The 26702-nt window shown below is 30.3% G+C and overlaps 1 protein-coding gene across 1 annotated transcript; it reads left to right on the forward strand.

Moving 5' to 3' along the window:
* Positions 1-3835: 3835 nt before the first annotated feature.
* On the forward strand, positions 3836-7730 carry LOC125835415 (sucrose synthase). Its single transcript, XM_049514542.1, has 13 exons — positions 3836-4064; positions 4182-4308; positions 4419-4570; positions 4649-4841; positions 4955-5290; positions 5377-5472; positions 5566-5739; positions 5835-5951; positions 6058-6224; positions 6313-6537; positions 6618-7181; positions 7266-7404; positions 7485-7730. Exons 1-13 carry the CDS (start codon positions 3967-3969, stop codon positions 7512-7514), a joined length of 2418 nt encoding a protein of 805 aa, XP_049370499.1. The 5' UTR covers positions 3836-3966; the 3' UTR covers positions 7515-7730.
* The last annotated feature ends 18972 nt before the right edge of the window (positions 7731-26702 follow it).

Below are 26702 nucleotides of genomic sequence, written 5' to 3' on the forward strand. Positions count from 1 at the left end.
CGAATTTGAGTCTTGAATATGGTGAAAATCCTGTTGGAAACGTCATTCCCGAATAAGCCCTGCAATAGGCGATTTAAACTTAATGGGAGCTCCAATGTGTGCTTTGAACATTGAGTGAATTTTATTTAAAAAGGTCAAATCCCAACCACAAATCAAATATAGTATCCCAACAAATTGACATAAAAAAGGGTTTTAAAGTCATCATCAAGGAAACGGGTCGGGTCCACCAATATTAAACAAAGAATGAGTCCATTGTATTACTGTTAAATACAGAAGCACCAAAAGTGGTTTTGGATAAAACAACTGTGAAACTGGAAGACAAACTGACAAGGGGAGTAGAAACGAAGGTGCATGCATGTTAAAACATTTTCATTGGACAAAATTGTTAGATTGCGATGAGATAAATAAGATTACGAATTTAATCAATTGATGATTATTTAATAAGTCTTATGTGGTACAAATTTAAATTAATCATATATTCATTTCTTTCTTTAATTGAGATTTATATGCAGGGGCGTGTAAAAACTAAACTCATTGATAAATTGAATTGAAAAAATTCTTATTTGTTTATCGTTATTGAGTTATTAAGTTAACAATTTTTTAATGATTTTGCCAACTAACTCATTAAGACGGTAGTGATTTACTATTTTATCCCTATATAAATATTAAATATTAATCTCCGTATTTATTGGTTAGTATCTGTGTCCTCAAGCCTTCAATTCACACTTCACAATGACTTTAAGTTCACAACTTCACATTATACATAACTTCAATACCTAAAGTAAAAACCCTCTATTCCTCTTAATTTTTTCTTTATGTTGCACTTGTATAGTTCTTTTCATATTAGTTATACTTGTTTCTATTTTATGAGCATTCTATAATTTAGTACAGTATTATCTTGTCTTATAATCAAATTATTGAAGAAGCCATATATTTATTTTATAAGCATCTTTTTATTGGTTAATTAAAAAATCGAACCTTTAAAGATCAAAACCGATAAACCAATAAAAATATCTTATTGATTTATCGTATTTAAATACTGAAAATCAATAAATCATAGCGATAATATATGAAACAAACGACTGATGTAAATCCCTACTTATACAATATAAATCCTATTTAGATGAGCTTACAATATAGATATCAAACATCGGATAAATAAATAAATTGATCAAGCACTATATATTGTTTTCACGGTATTATTTTTCTTTCATGTCAAACCTAAGGTCTTGAAAATGTGAACTTAGCTTTCTTTCTTTTCAAAAGAAGAAAATTGGAAAAGAGGTAATTGGTTATTCAATGAACTCAACGGCCAACAACTACCACAATTACCGTGAGATGAGATTTGTACCAAAAAAGTTAAATGGATAAATAATTTAAATAGTTACTACAAATTATAAATCATAAAGTTGAAGTGAATCTTAAAGTGAAGATAAAATTATCTTTATATAATTTATAAATTATGAGTTGGAACCATAAGATTATCCACTAAATTATACCTCTTGAAGTGCGATCACTTCCTAAATTAACATTAAGTACATCAAGTTATCCTTTATTTTCTATAGGTTGTGTTTGGTATGAAGGAAGAAACATTTTCTTTTTATTTGTTTTTTATGTTTAATTAATAATTTCTTTTGAAAATTATTTTTTCTAAGAAAATAAATTATTTAAAAAATGAAGGTAAATGTCTTTCCTCTCTTATGAAAGCAAGAAAAATAAGTTTTATTAGTAACATTAACGGTATTCTTCCATCCTTTTAAGTTTTAGACACACTTCATTTTCATCTTAGCCCCCTATTCCCATCACTCTTCAACTTCAATACTTATTTTTCTAGATTATAATATACATATCATTTTAGTATCATATTTTTTACTTAAGTATCAACCATGAAAAAGAAAATTCATATATTTTTTTAAAAAAAGAACATTTTTCTTGGATGAGCACATCCGAAATTATAAAATTGTGTTTTTAAGAAAGCTTTTCTTTCCTTATTCAGTGTTCGATATTTGTACTAGAGTCTAACTAATCTGAATTCATATCATGTAGGGCATAGTCAAGGAAAACCCTCCTTGATTATAATTTTTTTTTTTTTATATATTTAGAATTTAAATCTGAAACCTCTAATTAAGTATAGACTGCGATGTGATGGTGTTTCTTAAAAAGAGCTTACTAGGCACTTAGCAAGAATTGATTGATATTCGTAGCATTTTGTTTGTATAATAAATAAAGTGATCCACTTGAGAAGACACGTACACATTTTGTTTTGTATAAAAAGGGACCTCTACCATTCCATTCCTCATCATCATTCATAAGCAACACTCTTTCATTTGCTTCTTTTGATTTCCATCTTTGTGTTTCCTCCATCCATTTCATTACTTCCCTCTATTTATTACTATTATTATTCCTTTCAATATTCCTTCCTCTCTTTCCTTTTTCTTCAAAAAAAAGGTAAAACCTGCAACTCACATTTCTTTATGTTATGTCGGTGCGTAAGAATTTTGTTTCATCTTTTTCTCATCCGTAGATGTTAAAAAAAAGAAGGAATAATTTTCAGTTGCATTTGCTTGCACTACTACTCTTCTTCATCTACCTTTCGTTTTCAGAGTATCCTTTTTTGTTACCACCTCTTTTTGTCATATTCTGCTTTGTTACATGACCATTTTGCAATTTGTTCACTGATAAAAAGATCAGGTTGTGGGATTTTTTTTTTCGTTTGTTGATAGAAAAGTCTGTTTCCTCAATTAGTCAGGTTCTAGAGTTATACTCTGCAAATTCTAATTTTACTTCCTCTGTTTTTTTTTCAAATCTTTGACAAAAATTATTGACAGAAAAGTCTATTCGTAACCGTCACTGCTAGAAAACAATGCGTTATCCATTGAAACATAAAACATAATTTGTCGAGAAGACAAATAAAAAATAAGATACAAAAATCCTCACATCTCTTTTCTTCTTTTTCTCCTGTTAGTACTGCTCTGTTTTTCTTCTCTCTGTTTTTTTCTTCATTACTCAAACTGTTGTTTCCTTATTCTAGCTATTTTGTTTTGTTTCCTTGCGTCTTAACAAGTAGTTTTCGAGCTTGGTGGAATGGTTAAGATTCTTTTTTGTCTTTAGTTTGTTTAGTCAGACTTGAGTTTCAGATATTGAATGATTAAAAAAAAAAAGTAGTTCTAATTCAAGACGTATTTTATCTTCATGATAATGTTTTAGTAATTGATTTCTTCACAATTTCTTCCTAGTTTTTTGTTTTTGAGTTAGATGTTGAAGGGGAAATTTTGTTGTTGTTTACTAGACTAGATGCTAGATGGCATATTCTCACTTTATTCCTTTTAAAATAAAAATATATGAAGGGTACCTATTGATCAAATATATATAGTATATGTGTTTTTTATTTAATTGTTTAATTATTGTGTGGTTCAACTAAAACAGTGAAATACGACTACTAGTAACATATATTTTTTTTAATAATAGGAAGATCAGTGCAAGTTCTCTCTGTTGTGTTTTTTATTGGGCCACATTTATCTTGGTTGTCACGTATTGTATTCTGCATTTATTTGATAACTCTCATGTCATTATATTGGTAGGTCTGCTAGTTTTTATTATTCCGTCCGTCTCAATTGAAATACGTTAGTTTGATTGGATATGAAATTCATGAAATAAAACGAAAATTTTATAATTTTAAATTATTTAGGTAGGGTATTTGAATTGAAAAACTTTCTAGAATTTTTTTTTTTTGGAAAATATTATAGTAGTAGTGCTAGGTGGGGTTGAAAATTTGTACTCCTATATTGTAGATCATTGGAAAATTAGGTGATTAATTAGGTGACTTATTTTTCCCACAATCTCATCTCTTTTAATAATAATAATAATAGTAGTAATATGTTAAATATTTTTATGATTTTTGAGTTTTAACAGTATTTTGTTTGTGTGTTTTACAGTTGAAAGTCATCTTGAGGATTTGCAGGTGCAATGGCTGAACGTGTTCTGACTCGTGTTCACAGCCTTCGTGAACGTCTTGATGCTACTTTGGCTGCTCATCGCAATGAAATTTTGCTCTTTCTTTCAAGGTATGGTTTTAGAGCAATCTTCTTGCCTTTTGATTTAGTTGCTGTTGTTTGCCCGTTTCGATTCGTTTCGCTTGGTATGTTGTACAAGTACATCATGAGTTATTCTTGGTGTATTAGGATCGAAAGCCACGGAAAAGGGATCTTGAAACCTCACCAGCTGCTGGCTGAGTTTGAATCAATTCACAAAGAAGACAAAGACAAACTGAATGATCATGCCTTTGAAGAAGTCCTGAAGTCCACTCAGGTAACTTGGTTTTATTGTTAGGTTGATTGTATTGAATTTTCTTACTAAGCTAACATATGTATCAGTTTGTGCTTGCATTTGAAATATTTATGTGTTATTTGTCATACTAGGAAGCAATTGTTTTACCCCCATGGGTTGCACTTGCTATTCGTTTGAGACCCGGTGTGTGGGAATATGTCCGTGTGAATGTTAATGCTCTTATTGTTGAGGAGCTGACTGTGCCTGAGTTTTTGCAATTCAAGGAAGAACTTGTTAATGGAACGTAAGTTTTACGTTTGAATTTGATGATTAGTTATCTAATTAATTTTTTTGATTAATGTTGTGATTTTCCCTGATGCAGTTCCAACGATAACTTTGTTCTTGAATTGGATTTTGAGCCCTTCACTGCATCATTTCCCAAACCAACCCTCACCAAATCAATTGGAAATGGAGTTGAATTCCTCAACAGGCACCTCTCTGCTAAAATGTTCCATGACAAGGAAAGCATGACCCCTCTTCTCGAGTTTCTTCGAGTTCACCACTACAAGGGAAAGGTAAATTTAGTGTTTCTGATAGTGGCTTTTCTCCGTTAAATTTCCAGTATGTAGTAACTGATTTTTGCATCCAATAAATGATTAAATTGTTCCAACTATCATTTTCTGTGCAGACAATGATGCTAAATGATAGAATTCAGAATTTGTATACTCTCCAAAAAGTCCTGAGGAAGGCTGAGGAATACCTCACCACCCTTTCCCCAGAAACGTCATACTCGGCATTTGAGCACAAGTTCCAAGAAATTGGCTTGGAGAGGGGTTGGGGTGACACCGCAGAGCGAGTTCTAGAGATGATCTGCATGCTCCTGGATCTCCTCGAGGCTCCTGACTCATGTACTCTTGAGAAGTTCCTTAGTAGAATTCCTATGGTTTTCAATGTAGTTATACTTTCACCTCATGGATATTTCGCCCAGGAAAATGTCTTGGGTTACCCCGACACTGGTGGCCAGGTGCATTGCTTATTTGTGATCTCATTGACGTATTCCTTCGAAACCTATTGCTGCAAGTGCTGAGTTCCCATTCCTTTAATTTGCAGGTTGTCTATATTTTGGATCAAGTTCCTGCCTTGGAGCGTGAGATGCTCAAGCGCATAAAGGAGCAAGGACTTGATATCAAACCACGTATTCTTATTGTTAGTATTCTCAGAAATTGTGCTTATAGATTATGATTATGCAGGATTTTGATTTGTTCTAATGCAGCATCTGATCTTTGTTTAAATTCTCAGGTTACTCGGCTGCTCCCTGATGCAGTTGGTACCACTTGTGGTCAGCGACTCGAGAAGGTATTTGGAACTGAGCATTCACATATTCTTAGGGTCCCCTTTAGGACTGAGAAGGGCATTGTTCGCAAATGGATCTCTCGTTTTGAAGTCTGGCCATACATGGAGACTTTCATTGAGGTGAAGCAACCTTTCTGTATTCATTTTTCAATCTTCTAGTTGATTTTTGCAGCAATTTCCTACTTACACTAAAATTGTGACTTTTAATACATTAGGATGTGGGGAAAGAGATAACCGCAGAACTGCAAGCTAAGCCTGATCTTATTATCGGAAACTATAGTGAGGGAAACCTTGCAGCCTCCTTGTTGGCTCACAAGTTAGGCGTAACACAGGTTTGTAAAATTGGTCACATGTATAAGATTTACTTCGCATTTCCTTTCATTTGGAACTTGAAGATTTAAGAATTCTCTTCTGTTTTGTTTACTTCGCCTTCTGCAGTGCACCATTGCTCATGCATTGGAGAAAACCAAATATCCTGATTCTGACATTTACTTGAACAAATTTGACGAGAAATACCACTTCTCAGCTCAGTTTACTGCTGATCTTATAGCAATGAATCACACTGATTTCATCATCACCAGCACCTTCCAGGAGATAGCAGGAAGGTATGACATCAATTTCATGCTCTAATTAAATTGTTTTTCTCCCTGTTTCATTGTGTTTGATCCTAATACATTTTTTCAATTTTTTTAGCAAGGACACCGTTGGACAGTATGAGAGCCACATGGCCTTCACAATGCCTGGATTGTATAGAGTTGTTCATGGCATTGATGTGTTCGATCCCAAATTCAACATTGTGTCACCAGGAGCTGATGTGAATCTCTATTTCCCATACTCCGAAAAGGAAAAGAGATTGACAACTTTTCACCCTGAAATCGAAAACTTGCTGTTTAGCGATGTCGAGAATGAAGAACACCTGTATGTTTCTAAAATAGTGCGAAATTGTGTTTACTGATATAAACAAGTTTGTACTGAATTGATTTATGTTCCTATATCAGGTGTGTGTTGAAGGACAGGAATAAGCCCATCATATTCACCATGGCAAGATTGGACCGAGTGAAGAACTTAACTGGACTCGTCGAGTGGTATGCTAAGAATCCACGACTAAGGGAGTTGGTTAACCTTGTTGTGGTTGGTGGAGACCGAAGAAAGGAATCCAAAGACTTGGAAGAGCAGGCAGAGATGAAGAAGATGTATGAACTTATAAAGACTCACAATTTGAATGGCCAGTTCCGATGGATTTCTTCCCAGATGAACCGTGTGAGGAATGGGGAACTCTACAGGTACATTGCTGACACCAGGGGAGCTTTCGTGCAGCCTGCATTCTACGAGGCTTTCGGTCTGACTGTTGTTGAGGCCATGAGCTGCGGTTTGCCTACATTTGCAACAAATCAAGGTGGTCCAGCTGAGATCATCGTTCACGGAAAGTCTGGTTTCCAAATTGATCCATACCATGGCGAGCAGGCTGCTGATCTTCTCGCTGATTTCTTTGAGAAATGTAAGGTAGACCCTTCACATTGGGAAGCCATTTCTGAGGGTGGCCTTAAGCGTATACAAGAGAAGTAAGTTGCTGCTCTTTTCCTCCTACCGCATGATCATTATTGAGTGCATTAATTCAAAGTGATTCTAATCTCCTGTTGCTATAGGTACACATGGCAAATCTATTCCGATCGGCTGTTGACACTAGCTGCTGTTTACGGGTTCTGGAAGCACGTTTCCAAGCTCGATCGTCTTGAAATTCGTCGTTATCTTGAGATGTTTTATGCTCTCAAATTCCGCAAGCTGGTAAATCTCTCTGCTTTCTGCACTTTTCCAATTGTCTAAAGCAACTACTAATGGAACTTCTCTATTTTGTTTTGATTCAGGCTCAACTTGTTCCATTGGCTGTTGAGTAAATTGACAAAGAAGAGAAGGCCTCTGTCTAATTGTTATCCATATTGTCCTTTAGAAAATGTTTGTCCTAGTTTGCTTTTCCCCCACATTTGATGATTGAGAACTGAATTGTCTTTTTTATTTGCATTTTTTCCCTTCTGTAGTCATGAAGAGGATTGCAAATTTGACATTATGTAGTGTTACTGTGAATAAAATATCAAATTTCAATCTGCTCTATCCATCTTTTTAACCATTCTCTTATTGGAATTAAACACATTCTCTCTGCTTTCACGAGTGAGTGATAAAGTCTGTGTACATGTCAACTTCTCTAGATCTTGTTTGTGGGATTACATTGAGTTTGTTGTCTATTTTTAAAATATACTTCTTCCGTTCAACAATGGTTGTCTACTATACTATTTTGGGTGTCAAGCAATATTTGTCCACTTTATGAAATTAATGGATAATTCAACACTTAGTTTCTAATGTACTATTATAATTAATTATAGTCATTTCTCTATTACATTTTTCAAGACATTATATTTATTATATTCAAGGAGTGATGTAGTAAAATAAACCCTTTATTTATATTTTTTTAAGAAAGGTGCAAAATCAATAGAAAAAGTCTTTTTTGTCATTCCAAGTTATCGTCAAGGCCAATTTTGCCAACCACCTTGGAGACAACTATATTGGATAGTGATGAAATTCTTATCCTATATTTGACAAAAGGTCAAAAGAAGAATAAAAGCTAAACCTTTTTACATTGATAGCCTTGATGTGAGACCCTATTCCATTTGGGATATTCTCAAGAAGAAAAATAATTGTCCTTGAAATTGAAAGAGATAACTATGAAATAAAAATGTGGGCAAAAAGAAGTTTATATCATTAGACTTCTAGGAGTCATTCTCGGGTCTATTTCTTGTGTTCCATTAACATGAATTGTGAGCATAAAGAAATGGTAATTATGCACCAATTATGGGATGGATGGATTTTTTAAAAAACAATTGAGGCTAGGAAATGGAGAAATAGGAAAAGAATTATGAGAATTCGAATTTCTATCAATAAGATAAAGTTCACATAGTCAATCAATTGAGCAATTTAGATTCTCATGACTTAAGAGAGATTGTTGGGATATTCTACAGTTAATTAGAGGTTTGAATCCTTATGGACGGAACAATAATAGAACTTGACTTACATTACACGTGTGGTACCTCCTAATAATAATGTATTTCATACTCATATGAATTATTTGCTTTTTCTTTGCTTCTACATCCCTAAATGAGACATATACAAATTGGACGGACCAATAATAAAACTTGGTTTCTTACATTACTACATGGGTATTACCTCATAACAATAATGCATTCAATACTCGGATGGAGGAATGATCTCAACTATTGACGTAATCTTTATCTTGTTCCAAAAACTCTATAAAACATTGGATATTTACACAAATTCCACTTCTTTAGAAATTAATTACTTAGATTCCCGCTAGTTTGCAAATTGCAATATTACGTTCATTGCCACATTTTTGGCCTCGGATACATGTATCTGCCTCTTCTAGATACATGTATCCGAGATACATGTAAGACAAATACATATCAATTAGTGTGTCTAATTAAGATTTATAATTGAAAATCATTAATGAAGGAGTATGTCTAATTAAGGGATATAATTGAAAGTCATTAATGAAGGAGAAAATCACTCTTTTAATAACTTTAGAGGATATGACATATCACAATTCCTAAAAAACATCAAAACAATTAAAATCCTATTTTTTGGCGATTCAGTAAAATTTACACTTCTTAACACAGATTCTTGAACTCGTATTCAGATACATATGTATATTTTATTAGATACATTTACACTTAATTAAATAAAATGATAAAAATTAGATACATATAATCTTGGGATAAGGGTCTTAAAAATACCCCAACTTTGGTCGGATTTGCTGTTGCGATAATAAACTTTCATAAGGACCTATAACCTCCCTAGACTATTTAATACCGTATTTTTTACCCCCTGAACTATTTAATAGTGTATTTTAAAGGTATATATGTGCCCACGTGGACACATTACTATTTATAATTTTGCATTATTTTTTATGTCCACGTGGGCAAATATATATGTTTAAAATACACTATTATATAGTCTAGGGAGGTAATAGGTCCTCATGAAAGTTTATCTTAATTCAATAATGTGTTAGATACATCAATAATGTGCGAGATACATTAATATATAGTGTGCCAAATATATGCGTAAATCTCCAATACATGCGTATATTTTGTCAAATACATATACATTTAATCAGATACACTGATAAAAACTAGAAACATATAATCTTTACTCATTAATGTGTTAGATATATCAATAATGTGCTAGATATATGCGTAAGTCTCTGCTTATTGAAATTGTTTGGCTGATTCGACATCTAACCACGATAGTGTTTGCTTCACCTTTTGCTTTGTTGCTGTGAAAAGCAGTGCTCCGTGGCTATGACTTACCATCAACATCTCATAGTCGAAGAAAAGGATGAGTTGGCGCTGATGATTTTTCATTGGAGAAAATTAAATTAAGAAAATCTTAAATCAATAGATTTTTACCTTAACTTTTGAAAATTAGAAGACATGACAAATAAAAATTTGTCACATATACATAAATTAGAACAATTTTTAAGTAGATACAAACCTCAAATTAGTGTGCTTTTGTTCGAAATTTCAATTTTAAAATTTTAATGGTGAAAATTGTGGCGAGGAGAATGAAGGAAGAGATAAGTGTGGTAGGGGATGTGAAGTGGGAGGCTGACGAGACACATAGAGTTTGATTGTTATTAAAGCATGAATTGGGGACGGTGACAGTAAAATATGAATTGAGGATGGTTTAATTATGCAGATAACCGATCTAGAGTATTTCTTTTTAGGAATATATGTATCTGAATGTATTTTCTCATTCTATGGTATAAAATTCTTAACTAGTGATATTGTTTGAAAGTACAGTTAGGATTAGTATACATGGTAGTGATGTACATTTAATAGGAAAAAATACCTAACTACATAATCTTTTTTAACCATAATTTCTAAAATTTTCTACCATTTGAAAAAATTACAATAATGTAATGATCCTCCAGGTCATTTCTGTGTACTCGCCTTCTTTTCGTTGTTTAGAGCGTTCCTATAGCGACCCCAAATCATTTATGACTTGCTGGCACTAACTGTTCGGTCGCCTGATCGTTCGTTTGGATTTTGTGCAGCTTTCCGTGTTTTAGAGACCTTAAAGCTTGAATAGTTGACTTTAGTCAAAACGTCATGTAAACGACCTCAAAATGGAATTCTGACGGTTTCATCAACTCCGAAATGGCTAAATTAGGCTAGTAGCATGGCTGGCACGAGTACTAAGGCCTTCGGTGCGAGTTTGGATCATTAGGCGTTTTAACTTTTGAAATTTGGCCTGAGGTTGAGTTTGGTCAACATTCTTGAAAAATGCGCTTGGATGAAAATTCCGTCAGCGCGGTTAGCCCCAGAATGTCGAGTTTGGTCAAGAACGACCTTTTGTTCGACTCCCGAGGCCTTCAGACTCATTTCGATCCCCGAATTGTGTCCCATTTCAGGACATGAGCTTGGAGAACTGATTATGACCTATTTTTGGGGTTAATTTCAGAATTTCCAGCGCGGGTCCCACTTTCCCCGTTTTAACCCCGAAATTGATCTGTCTTCGTTTCTTGTGATTTTAGTGTCTAAACGACCGTAATAACGTTGTGACTCTATTTTTTATAGCGTGGCAGCATTTCGAGGTCGTTCGAAAAGGGAAAGCTCCGGAGAAGTGATTTGAAGCGCGCGTGATCGGCATACAGGTAGGCTACGACTTCCCTCCCTTAGATTGAGCTCGAGCATATGAATGCATGTTGATTAGTTGGGATTTGGGTTGGGTAGTTATTGAATCATGCATAGGTGTTTTGAAATCATGTTTTCGACCAATTTCAGGAATTATCGAGTAACTGTGAGCATGCTATGTGTTATTAATTGACCCTCTTTGCTATGTGGAGTACTTGTACGCTTAATTACTATTTATTGAAGCATGTTGGGCCTTAGTTTAGGTTTGACTAGGGTTTGCCTTAGAAATGCGTGATTCAGAATTGATAGACCTTAGTTTTTCCCCGATGTCGCTGGGCCCGCTTAGATTCATGTAGACTGGTGTAGCAGAGTTGAGTCTGATAGTTTGGGCCTTAGCTAGGCGATAAGCTTGCTGCGACGATAGTTATCCTTATTGCTCTGATGCTACGGCTTCACGAGTTACGTCGGCGACACTGAGTTCTTCTTCGTGATTTGAAGTTGGTTTTCGATTCGGTTCCAAGGACTTACATTGATTGGCTAAGTGTGGACGGCGTTCCACAGACATTTATGATTATGGATTGATTGGAACACTTTCAGCAGCTACTTTGGCACCTTTGTCGGGCATCCGGATTCGAGTTCCGACCTCGACTTCAATGATATTTTTGAAGTACATCCGGTTCAAGGTCCGGCCTTGATCACCCCGATACTTCTATAAAGCATCTGGTTAGAGGTCAGATCTCATTTACTTGATACTTGTGATTGATTACTTGGGTAATTCTGGTGAGCATCCGGTTCGAGGTCTGGCCTCCGTACTATCATATTCTACTAATTTGGTTTGATGTTTTGGTTCGATGTTCTCCGGTCTTGGGTTTTGTTCTCTTTAGTTATAGTTATTCCGTGTACTCATCAGGCTTATGGGGGTCCGTTCGGGTTTTTATTTAAACTTGCGCACGAGTATATCTTTTGAGCTTATGGGGGTCCAATTAGCTGTAGTTAGCTTATTGATTACTTTAGTTAGTTCTTTCTACACTCGTGTGCATTCCATTGTTTACTTAGACTTCCGCTCTTGACCTCTGTTTGTGCTATTCCTTCTTTTCATATTGCCTTTACTCTTCAAGCTCAGTCGGCCTATGATGCCTACTGGGTACCTGTTGTTTTGGTACTCATGCTACGCTCTACATCTGTTTTCGTGATGCAGGTTCGAGCACCAGTGGCCAGCGTTGACATCATTCTTGGAGTAGTCTGATCCGGAGACGGGGGTGAGCACACGGCGTTTTGTACTATTTCAGTCTCCATTTGTATATATAGACTTGTCTTGTACCTTTCGAGACAGTCCACTTTTCTATAGTCCACTTTTGTGACTTGTACTCGTTTTATTAGTAGCTCTGTACTAGTGACTTCTAGGTTCTGGGATGGATCTTTATTTGTATATATATGTTTTGGTTTGCTTCCGCCTATTTATATTGTTATCTTAAATTTTGCCTACTCTTGTTTAGTTTCTGCCCTCATACCCATTACTTGTTGTTTTGGGTTACGGGTTGGCTTACCTACTGGTGGGTTATAGTAGGTGCCATCATGACTCGAGAAATCGGGTTGTGACAAATAATCCCTATTTTACTCACCCTTTCTCCTATTATCAGATACATCACTGTTCTTCTTTCCAATTCACGCTTAACTCCCCCAAATTCACGCCTAAATTTTCGCTATGCCTTAACTTCATCGATTTCAAATTTCAATATAGTTCCATGTACTACAAGAACACTGTAGGAATTCTCTCTTTCATTGAGAAAACCAGAAAAAAGCAAAAGGCTTTATCCTAAATGTAATTCAATGTCTTGTATGCCTCACAGGGCAATCATTCTTTTCTGCAAGGAAGCATTTTGAAACTAAATCTTACTCTACAGGTTTTACAAGCTTCATCGTGCTAAATTTTCTATTTCACAATAAAATCTCATGGAATTAGAGTCACACAACTAGAGCCAGATACGTGTTCTTGATTTATAAATTAAATTCCAAACCTCTCATAATGAAATGAATAAAATCACTTGTACGGAGCAATCGAGGGTGTTATCATACAATTTTCTATCCAAAGTTGAATTTTCTAATGTATATAGTTGATTTTTTTTTTGTTTTTACTTATGTATCATGTTTATGTTTCAACTATCAGATATACTATAGTTTTAGTTGTGTATAATGTGTCTGACACAAATGTTATTGTTGATACATGACCCTAATTATTTCAAATCTAAATTAGTTTGAATTCTGTTTATAGTTATGTATCTGACACGTAACTATGCCAACTTTCATTATATTTCAGTACTTGATACATATAATACCCAATGTTATGTATCAGTTACATAACTAAACACACATAATACAAAGCTAACACAATACATATGGCTATGTATAAGAAATGAGAAAATGGTCAAATACACCCTCAATCTATAACCGAATTCTCAACTACACACTTATATTTTATAGGGGTCCTATTACCCCCTTAAACTATTTTAAAGTGGTATAAATGCACCCTTAAGTGTTGACATGGCACAGAAGTGTGCTCACTCTCTTGAAGGCATGTGAAAGTGAAGAAAACTGATAAAAAAATATTTTTTAAAAATATTTTGGACTTTATTTTAAATATTTTTTTTTTACTTTTGTCTTTATTTAATTTTCTCTACTTTTTTTTTCCTTCCTCCCCCCCCGCCCCCCTCCTCCTCTCTCTCATCACTAAAAAAAATCACCCCACCTGTACATGTTCTTCATCACCATTGTTGAACCACCACTGCCATAGCAACCCATCTCTTTACCCATCTTTTAATACTTTCTCATTATTTGTCTCACTATTTACTCACAATTCTTAACATTGTAAATCACAAAATAAGCATTAAAGTTATTACTCATGTAATGAATAAAATTAAATCATCTTTAATTTCTTTACTCTAATAAAATTCACCAACCTTCAGATCTTATCTCTAATCTCTATTATTGTTCAATGAAGAATTCAAATTACACCCAATAACGATTTTAGGAACTTGAGCAACAACCACCAATCGATTATGCTCAACCCTGATAATCCAAATTATTTTCTCAAGTTTAAAAGGCATAAATCCTTCACTATTTAAAGAAGGAATTAAAAGGGCATAGTCGTACTCAAGTCCAACACGATTAGCAAGAAATTCAAACTTGAAATTGGTGCCAAGATTGCAGAATTTTGGTGGGAGAGGTGAAAGGGTTGGTCTAAATGACTTGATAAAATTGTTGTTGTGATGGTGATGATGTTGATAAGTATTGTTGATTTCTTCTACCAGAAATAGAGATGATAAGTGTTGATATGAATCTTGGATTGAGATCTAATTTGTGGGTTATGGAAGACGAGGGGGGGTAGGGGTGGGGTTGGGGTGACTAGGGAAAAGTGGGGTGGAGGGAGAACGATTTAGGGGAGTTTACAGTGAAAAGAATTAAAAAAATGTCTCAACACTATAGAGAAGAGAAGGGTAAAGATGATTTTGGCAATGAAGAAGAACAACATTAATTCTTTTAAAAAAAATTATACAGTATGATATTAGACAGTTGTAGCGCGTGTGCACACCATACATGAAAAATGGTTCTTTAGTTTTAGGGTGTTATATATTTTGCTTTAAAATAATCCAAGGGGGTAATAGGACTCTAATGAAATATAAGTGTGTAGTTGAAAATTTGGTTATAGATTAAGGGGGAATTTGGCCATTTTCTCTATAAGAATTCAGGTATCAACTTTGTATTAGGTGTGTTTAGTTATGTATCAATATTACTTCTACGATGTATCTGGCACAATACATGTGATTTTGTGTGTTTACTTATATATCATGTTTATTTTTCAACTATCAGACACATCACAACTTTGTTTGTGTATAATGTATCTGGTACAAATGTTATTGTTGACACATAACCCAATTATGTTAAACCTAAATCAGTAAGAATCATGTTTATAGTTATGTATCTCATACATAATTATGCCAACTTTCATTATATTTTAGTACCTGATACATATAATATCCACAGTTATGTACCAGTTATATAACTAAACACACCTAATACAAAGCCGACATATGGTTATGTATCAGAATTCATATATCAACTTTGTACTAGATGTGTTTAAGTGTGTTTAGTCATGTATCGTAATTACTTTTACGATGTATCTAATGGCTATTTTTTTTTATCAATTCATCAATCTCTAATTCAACTGCAATTTCTGATTTCAGATTTACAAACGAAATATTGTTTCCAACAACGATTCCATCGCTTCAATATCGTTCATACTTTACTTCAGATTTCCAGATTCTCAGATTCCTAAATGTCTCAGCAAAATCGATATATTCATGATGTATCTTCTCCAAATTTGTGAAAATTTGAATCAAAATTGAAAAGTTATACAATCTGCTTGAACAATTTTGAATTTTTTTGAAGCTGTTACGCGTTGTGAGGGATTGATTAGCAGTGATAAAAATGTAATTACATGCTTTATGAGATTTTAATTTGATTTTCAGTCATTCTCCCCTTTTTAGCGCAACCGTCAGTAAGGTAATGTATAAGGTAATGTATCAGAGCGCTATGTATTGAGACAATGAATGATGTATTCGAAATCCTTAAATTTTAAGAGATTTTGGTAATTTGAAGAAGAATAAAGATATGATATAATTAACTCTTAACACTATAAGATTTGTGTAAAATATACTATTTAATAAGGTAGTTTTTCCTAAAATATTTGATTACTTTGAGATTAAATTTAACTACATAAATCCCACTAATTTAAGTCCTAATTACGAAGATTCCCGATAGTTTTAAATATTACTTCTTCTACCATATTTCGTTCTTAGGATACATGAGTCCGAATATGTGAGATACATGTATCTACCAAATTTTAAAATCGAGATACATATTTTATTTGTTTAAATTAATTGGTTGTAACTAATTTCCTTAATTAGAGGAGTGATTGAGGATTTTCAGAATATGTGGACAATTAATTCTGGAAATTTAAATTAATTAAATCTCTTAATATAAGGGAGAAATCAAGGAGTGCATCTATGTTTAATTAGTTTAATTTTATTATTCTTTGAAATAATAAATTCATTAATATTATTAATAAAAGACAAAAACATGTATATCTTGGTCATGTAATTTGATTAATTTCTTTCTATTACTCTTAAAACAATAAATTCATTAATTTGATGTATCTATTATCAATATATGATGTATCCAACAAACTAAACACTTAGATACATGAGTATTATTTCATGTGTCTTTATATGTATAATATCTAGTATTAATTTCATGTATCTATTTATATGATCTAATATTATTTCATATATCTTTTATATGTATAATATGTATAAAGTATCAGTTTCATACTTTATATCCAAAAACATGTATCTCAGATACATCGTAAGCATATACATCTAATTATGGTGTATCTAAATATGGAATGTAATTGAAACACATGAATTTAGGAACAAATCACGATCGTAGAGTATCTGTTGTATTATTAATAAACAAAAAGTAAAAAAATTGAAAATTCTTCCATTTTTTTTAGTATCTCAATTTTTTCTCACAGATACATTAACTCTGAACTAGATACATTAACTCTCACATTGCCACCTCCGTTGTACGTTTCCTCGCCATCATGAAAGCGTCGTCTCCGACAAAAACTTCACCAACTAGCAGAAAGTCTTTTGTTCTTTGTTGCACTCGATTCCTAGGTACACTGTGGAATTGAAACTTGATGATGTTGTACATACTGCTATTACATGGCCGACTCAACAACATTGGGGGCCTAAAGCAATACTTAAGAGAGGGGCCCTAATATATTTTTTTTCATCATATATACTTTTTAAAAAAAATCTACTTTTCTAGCTATTTTGGATGCGAAGTTATTATGTACTGTTTTATAATCAATCTGTTTTAATAATTCCTTTACAAATGATAATATAGCTAATTCATTCAATCTCTCTTGGAACATTGTTGATTTTAAAGAATATTTAATCAATTTTAATTTTGAAAAAACATCTTTCGGCTTAGGTAATGATTACATGAACTGCTAACATTATTCTATAAGCAATATGTGTATTTGGAAAAGAATCAAGTTTTTTTATTTGATTGAATATTTTCATTAGATCATTATCTTCTACATGTATTATTTCTCTTAACACTTTTAATTCAAAAAATAAATCTAAACCATCAATATCAAAATAACTATTACGTGTTAAAGAATGTTCAAGGTTAAGACAATATTTTTTAAAACTCTCATCATCTAGTGATCTCAATACTTTACCACTAAATAAGAATCAAAAATATTTTCATATGCTTCAATTGATTCAAATCTATTTTGAAGTGAAAAAATAGGTTTATCTACTCTACATATATAAAGCAATCAACTCTAAAAGATTCTTCAAGGGACTATGATTTCGCTATCCATATTTTCATTAAATTATTTCTTAAGAAATGCATGTTTATTTTCATCTCATATGCAATTTCCTTGGTAGAAATCATAACACTCATAGTACATATAATTTTTATTTTAAAAAAAAACATCTATAAGTAATTATTTTTTTAAAATGGGGACCCCAAAATATATGAGGCTCTAAGCGATGGCTTTAGTGGCCTAGGGGTTAAGACGACCCTGTGCTAATATAGTGAATATGTGTAAACCACAATGTACTATGAGAGTGATATTGTTCGTCTTAAGATAATACCAAATTATTTTTTTAAGGAAAAATGTCTAAACATTACCCATCTAATATAATAAATATTTTCATTTTACAATTTGGGATGAAGTTTCTTAAAATTCTTTGTCTTTTTTTTTTTTTTTAAATATCCTGAACTCAATAAGTTGTATTGTTATATTTTAGATTTATTTATATCCTTTTCATTAAAAAAAAAAAAAAACTAGCTTGTATTTATCCTTGATAATTCTAAAATGGATTGAGTGAAATTTTTTTAAATTACCATTCTATCTTTTATTATAGATTAAAATTATCCTATCTTTTATTATAACTTACTTCATTGGGTCAAAACTCAAAAGACAACATAAGATGATTTTCTAACGATATTTGTATGAATAATTCAAAAGCATACTGGAAAATAAAATTACATGTTTTGGATATAAGTAGATGAGTATTTTTTTTTAATTTTCTTTTACCTTTTTCCCTTCTATTAAATCATAAAATTATGTGTAAGGTCTGTGTTAGATAGTAGTAATAAGTATTATATTAACATATATATTACTCCACTTAGATAGCTGTATTGCATTCTGATGCTGCAATGCTTTCTTTATAAGTTGAATAAATTATTTAGAAGAAACTAACCACTTAAAAAGTTAAATAATTTTCTTGGAAAATGAGAGAGAAAATGTCATAAATAGTCCCCTAATTATGAGTAGGCTTAAAATGGTCTTTTAATTACATTTTTATTGAATTTATTCTTTTAACTATTTAAAAATTTATCATCTTTGATTCCTTAACTATACAATTTATCAGTTTTAGTCCTTTAAGTATTCAAAAACTTATCAGATTTGATCTTTGTCTATTTTTTTTTATACAATTAGCTTAGATTTATATTAACGAAACTCTTCGTGAAATTAAATCTTTAATCCATTTTTAAAGTTGTTTCTTTATGCCCATTATTTTTTTTCAAATTACTATTATGAAAAGATTTATAATCTCAATGATTCAAAATAAAAATAAAAGAGGATAGAAGATATAAGTGCTAATTTTATTCAATGGAGAATAAAGTGAAGCATATAATTGTTGCTAATGACTTGAATATGCCGTGTTCCCTTCTTTGGCGGTTAACGGTTCATAGTCAACACAATTTTTTTTAACTTTTTTTTTCATACAAAAGAAAAATAAGAGATTTGATCTTATTACTCAAATTTCTCTACGTAAAATAAAATGAATAGGATAATAAAATCAATCTTTATTTTTAAAGAAAATTAAAAAACATATTGCAAATCTACCATTTTATAAATTTCAACTTCTGAAAAATTAAATGAATTTCCTTCAATAAAGTCGTTGGAGTACAAATTTTGAATTCAATGGATACTAATTTTTGTTCTTTTTATAATAAAGTTTAGCATATTCAAGTCATTAGTAGCAATAATATGCTTCATTTTATCGGTCGTTTAGTAAAATTATGACTTATATTTTCTTTTCTCGTGAATTTTATTTTGAACCGTTGAGGTTAAGGTTCTTTGCATAAGGGTAATTTGAAGTAAAAGTAGCGGGGAGAGAGAAACAATTGAAAAAATGACTAAAGAATTTAATTTCTCGATACATGAATTCCGTTAATATAAGCCTACGTTATTTGTTTATAAAAAATGGACAGAAACCAAACTTGATAAGTTTTTAAATATTTAAAAGACTAAAACCTATACACCGACAAATATATAATTAAGAGACCAAATCTAATAAGTTTTTTTTGAATAATTGATAGACTAAATCTAATAAAAGTGTAATTAAGAGACTATTTTAAAACTACTCTTATAATTAAGAGACCATTTATGACATTTTCTCGAAAAAGAGAAGATAAAGTATTTTATTTACAGTGGGCATAAGCATGATTCTTCACATATGGCCCATAATAATTTCTATTTGATGACCACGACCCATTAAGTACTGTAGCCGATTAAATCAAGCAACTAGGGTCTACATATCTTGGAAAAATAGTACTACCATGTTATGCGGGGTGAGTGATTGGAAAACAACAATAGGATTATACTATGTACTATATTATAGATTATTGCTAAAAAATGAGGCCCCTCAAATTTGGAGGCTAAAGGCGCGTATTTTTACATGCATAGAGCCATCTCGCTACATTTATATTTTGTAATAGGAATTCTTAACTGACCTACTTTGCTTTATACAATTATATTAGTCCAACTATCACTTTATAGCCCTTACATTTAAGTCTTGTTAAAATAAAAACATGATTCTTTAGTATTTTATTTCTCATTTTTTTATAGAGAGATTGCCCCTGTAGTTCCTGATGAATTGAGTTCACTATTTTCTTTTATTTAAATCTTTTGTCTCCGTCATTTATAGTTATTTATTATTCCATGAATGAATGAGGCAACACATTCTTAATCATCACACATTATTTCAGATGCGAGCCTCCATGTCAACCACCCGCTCCAATATAATGTGCGACATGCTCATTCGTTTCCTCATTTCCTTAGATTATGAACCTAAGATACTTGGAGCTTCCTCTCTTGAATATGATTTGTTTAACGATCTTCACTTTCACCTCCTTCTTATGTATTACATCATTGAATTTATACTCTAGATACTCTATTTTATTCCTACTTAAGCTGAAACCTCTAGACGGTTGTAGAGGTCATTGTTACTCACTCATGAAAAAACCTAACTCTTGGTTGCTCGATCCTTGACAAGAAAATGATGAGGGTGATGTAGAATTATGGGTATAAAGAATATTTTGTTTGTTTATCTTCTAACAGAGGTATATATGAATATAACTACTTATATCCAGAAGTAGATTCTTTTTAGATTAGAAATAAGGACAAATACTTTACCTCTACTACAAGAAGTACATATTTACATAATAACCCTAATGTCAACACATTCCCTCAAGATGGTACGTAGATGTTTATCATACCCATCTTGCTAATTATCGAGTGGAAGATCTTCCTTGATACATCCTTGGTGAATATATTTGCTAGCTGATATTTCAAACTTGAGAAAAGAAAAATGTATAATCTTTTGATCTATTTTCTCCTTAATGAAACATCGATAAATTATAATATGCTTAGTATGATCATGTTGAACAAGGTTCTGTGCTATTTGAATTGTAGATTTGTTATCATAGAACAAGTTCATATATAGGTCATGTAGTTCTCCGATTATAGGAGACGGATCAATTATTTTAACAAATACTTTGAAGGTACACCGTTTTAGTTGTACCTATCCTTGATCATAATCTTTCATATGTTAGTCAAGTTACCTCCTCTCTCAATTGCACGGTGACCTTTTGATTTTTGTTTTTGTATTTCACGTAATTCTGACTCTTGGTTATGATATTTTGCGACAAAATCTCTACTTTCTAGAATTATATTGACTAAAGGTGGAGAAAGAAAAATTTAATCATGCATTCCTCACATATGGTGTTGAGAATGTGCGGGACCATGTATGGTTATGACATATAAAATTCGGACATATCTCATTTGTTTATCTTCAGAATCTCAAATCAAATTTGTTCTTATGTTTAGATATCTTAGTTTTTTATTGTGACATTTGTCTATTAGCAAAAAATCATCGTGTTTTGTATTTATTGAGTATGAATAAATGATTTATCGTTATACATTTTGATATTTGGGGTCTTATGAAAGTTGAATATCTCTCTCAAGCTCGTTATTTTATTACGTACTTTCATAAATAAATGTACAAGGTTGACATGAATATCATAATTACTTCAAAAGAATAGGATGTTTATATCCCATTCCATTTTGTTTTTTTTATAACATGGTACAAACTTATATCAACGATAAATCCGTTTTTGGCGATCCAAAAATGCCATGAAATTTATGAAATACACCATTGATGAATACCATCGATAATGAGGTGTACATCATCAAACATCTTGAACATACACACCATAACAAAATGGCCTAGTAGAAAAAAAGAATATTGGGTTCACTCCATTCATATGCCCCTTCAACCGCATATCACAATTTAAGTCGCAATTTCACGAAATTGGATGTATCAATTTCTTAGCTAGTGTTTGAACATTTGAGCCTTTTTTTTCCCCTTTCTTTACCCCTCTTAATTAGGAGATTTCAACTTTTTATTCCTTTGGTCATGACTTGAATTCACAATCTTAAGATTGAAAATAAATCATATTTATCATCTGACCAACCCCTCTTGTCACCGTTTGGGACCTGAAGTCTCCCTTGTTAGAGAATTTTTTTTGAAATGAAGTTGTTGTACCCTTTAGATTTGACAAGAAATTGATGCAATTGAATGACAAACTATTTTCTTGCAAATTTTCTTTCTAGAACGTAGCTTCTCACATACTTCATCTTTTCTTCCTTCTCTAAGAATTTTTTTTACATTGTTTTTTTGTATTTATTTTCTCTTTCTTTTTTCATTTCCTTTTTTTTTTCTCTTCTATTGCATATAAAAAGGGAATCCGTGGCAGAATAAATTGTCACTAACCAATAGGAATATATTGATGTGCATGTTTGCATGGATGATCAAAATTACGTCCTCCTATTTTTTAGCCATACATTAATTCTTTTTCTCTCTTTAATTTACTATTATTCTCTGTTTTACTAGTCCATTTTTCCCTTATGGCTATAGTTAGAGGTAAAAGACACAAAAAGTAAAAGGGCCACCGCCTTTTGCATTCATAATAATTGAAAGCAAACGATATTATTAGCTCTTAAAATAGAAGATTTAGCAAATTAAAAATCATAAATAGTTACAAGATGCTTTCTTGGTGGATAAGAATTAGTTCATTTGGAAAATATAATATCTTGAAATGAAAAAGGGACAATTCCTTTTTGGTTGTAGTAGTCAAACAATATATTTATTACACTTACCATCAATAGTTTTAGAATCATAAATTATTTAACGATAATAATATAATTGTTGCTATATTATATTTAACAATAATAATAAATATGAATATTTTTAATCATCACTATATATATACGCTTTAACGACTCTAAATATAACGTCTAACTCCATTACTGTTGAATATTTTTTACGACAATAAATATTATCCCTAATTTTTTTTATTCCCGTGCTTCTCTATAAATTTCACCCATCCCCACCACTACATTTGCTCTTTACTATCAAATTTTAATTCCTTCTACAAATTAAATAGGTCCTCTATTTTTTTTTTTCATTATCATTATAATGTTGCATTCATTTAGTCATTTTCTCAATATTTGTGTGACTAAGGTCAAATTTCACCAGCTTTATAACCTTTTTCATGCAACTTATTCATTTACTAGATATAGGACCCCGTGCCAGCACGGGGCCCAAATATATATATTTTTTAATTTTAATTTATGTCATATTATGGAATTTGAGAAGTTATTGAAATTTTTATATGATTTTAAAAATATTTTAAATTTTTAGCTATTGTGATTTGTAGTACTTTTTTTTAACATAATTTTGAAAAAAATATTTATTACTCTGTTTGTTCTAATTTATGTGGCACACGCAGAATTTTAAATATTAAGCATTTTTTATATGTCTCTTTAATATATTAAGTTGTTAATTATTGTATTTTATTGTACATTTTGAACCTAATTTTTTAATAATATATGTTATTTCACATGTCCCAATTTATGTGACATTAATTGATAGATTTGTTGGAGTCGAGAGATTTATTTTTTTAATTATTGTAATTTATATTTTTTTTCCGTCAATTTCAAACAATATATGTTGTTAATTGATAGAATACTTTTAATATAATTTTAAAAAAAAAATATGTGTGACTCTCCATGTCCCAATTTATGTGGCACATGTAAAGTTTTGACAATTAACCAAAATTTTAATACATTTAAAAAAATATTTTTAAGTCGTTAAATTTTAAGTAATAAGTAATTTAAATTGTTGTATTATTTATTACAATTTATAATACTTTTAAAGTAGTTAAAATATTGTACAATTTATTATGATTTATAACACTTTTTTTAAAATTTATGTCATATTATGGAATTTGAGAAGTTATTGAAATTTTTATATGATTTTAAAAATATTTTAAATTGTTAGCTATTGTGATTTGTAGTACTTTTTTTAACATAATTTTGAAATTTTTTTTATTAATCTATTTGTTCTAATTTATGTGGCAGATGCAGAATTTCAAATATTAACCCTTTTTTATATGTCTCTTTAATATATTAAGTTGTTAATTATTGTATTTTATAGTACATTTTGAACCTAATTTTTTAATAATATATGTTATTTGCCATGTCCCAATTTATGTGGCCTTAATTGATAGATTTGTTGGAGTCGAGGGATTTATTTTGTTAATTATTGTAATTTATAATTTGTTTTTCGTCAATTTCGTCGACTATTTTTTTTATTAATTATTGTAATTTATTGTTTCTTTTTCGTCAATTTCAAACAATATATGTTTATCATATAATCCATTTTATGTGGTACCAATAGAATTTAGAGACTCAATTAAATTTTGTATATACGTTTTAAATAATTAAGCTGTTAATTATTGTAATGTATAGTATTACTTATAGTATTTTTAAATATATTTAAATATTATATGTTAGGTTTTTTATCCTAATTTATATGGCATTGATAGAATTTAAAGTGTCAAATAATTGTTAATTATTGTAATAGATAATATGGAGTATTTAAGTCATTTATAGTATAGTATAATTAATATATAATATGTAGTATTTAAGTGTTATATTATGGAATTTGAGAAGTTATTGAAATTTTTATATGATTTTAAAAATATTTTAAATTGTTAGCTATTGTGATTTGTAGTACTTTTTTTTTACATAATTTTGAAAATAATATTTATTACTCTATTTGTTCTAATTTATGTGGCACATGCAGAATTTCAAATATTAACCATTTTTTATATGTCTCTTTAATATATTAAGTTGTTAATTATTGTATTTTATAGTACATTTTGAACCTAATTTTTTAATAATATCTGTTATTTGCCATGTCCCAATTTATGTGGCATTAATTGATAGATTTGTTGGAGTCGAGAGATTTATTTTGTTAATTATTGTAATTTATAGTTTCTTTTTCGTCAATTTCAAACAATATATGTTGTTAGTTGATAGAATACTTTTAATGTAATTTTAAAAAAAAAATATGTGTGACTGTCCATGTCCCAATTTATGTGGCACATGTAAAGTTTTGACAATTAACCAAAATTTTAATACATTTTAAAAAATATTTTTAAGTCGTTAAATTTTAAGTAATTTAAATTGTTGTATTATTTATTACAATTTATAATGCTTTTAAAGTAGTTTAAATATTGTACTATTTATTATGATTTATAACACTTTTTTTTAAAATTTATGTCATATTATGGAATTTGAGAAGTTATTGAAAATTTTATATGATTTTAAAAATATTTTAAATTGTTAGCTATTGTGATTTGTAGTACTTTTTTTAACATAATTTTGAAAGTAATATTTATTACTCTATTTGTTCTAATTTATGTGGCACATGCAAAATTTTAAATATTAACCCTTTTTTATGTCTCTTTAATATATTAAGTTGTTAATTATTGTATTTTTTAGTACATTTTGAACCTAATTTTTTAATACTATATGTTATTTGCCATGTCCCAATTTATGTGGCATTAATTGATAGATTTGTTGGAGTCGAGAGATTTATTTTGTTAATTATTGTAATTTATAGTTTCTTTTTCGTCAATTTCAAACAATATATGTTGTTAATTGATAGATTTTTTGGAGTGGACTATTTTTTTTATTAATTATTGTAATTTATTGTTTCTTTTTCGTCAATTTCAAACAATATATGTTTATTATATAGTCTATTTTATGTGGTACCAATAGAATTTAGAGACTCAATTAAATTTTTTATATAAGTTTTAAATAATTAAGCTGTTAATTATTGTAATGTATAGTATTACTTATATTATGTTTAAATATATTTAAATATTATATGTTAGGTTTTTTATCCTAATTAATATGGCATTGATAGAATTTAAAGTGTCAAATAATTGTTAATTATTGTAATAGATAATATGGAGAACAATATATGTTTATTATATAATCTATTTTATGTGGTACCAATAGAATTTAGAGACTCAATTAAATTTTTTATATAAGTTTTAAATAATTAAGCTGTTAATTATTGTAATGTATAGTATTACTTATATTATTTTTAAATATATTTAAATATTATATGTTAGGTTTTTTATCCTAATTTATATGGCATTGATAGAATTTAAAGTGTCAAATAATTGTTAATTATTGTAATAGATAATATGGAGTATTTAAGTCATTTATAGTATAGTAATTAATATATAATATGTAGTATTTAAGTGTTATATTATGGAAGAAGTTATTGAAATTTTTATATGATTTTAAAAATAATTTAAATTCATAACTATATATTTCAATGTACAAGATTTTGATAAAATAAAATCTTTAAAGTTAAATTATAATGTTTTTGAAATTTAAATTATTAAAACATATATAGTGATTTTATAGAAAAAATAATATCATATAAAATTAAATGAAAAGGATAATAAATCAACTTTTACCATGATAAGGTTGAAAAAAATTATTTAAGTGGAAGGAGGTGGGGCCCACACATATATTTTATATAGTAAGTATTGGACATTTGTAATGATTTAATTGGAACAATGGTAGTAAAT

Source organism: Solanum verrucosum, unplaced genomic scaffold (genome assembly GCF_900185275.1).
Source record: "Solanum verrucosum unplaced genomic scaffold, falcon-dt-bn FXZP01000040.1, whole genome shotgun sequence".
In the NCBI taxonomy this organism is placed as follows: Eukaryota; Viridiplantae; Streptophyta; class Magnoliopsida; order Solanales; family Solanaceae; genus Solanum; species Solanum verrucosum.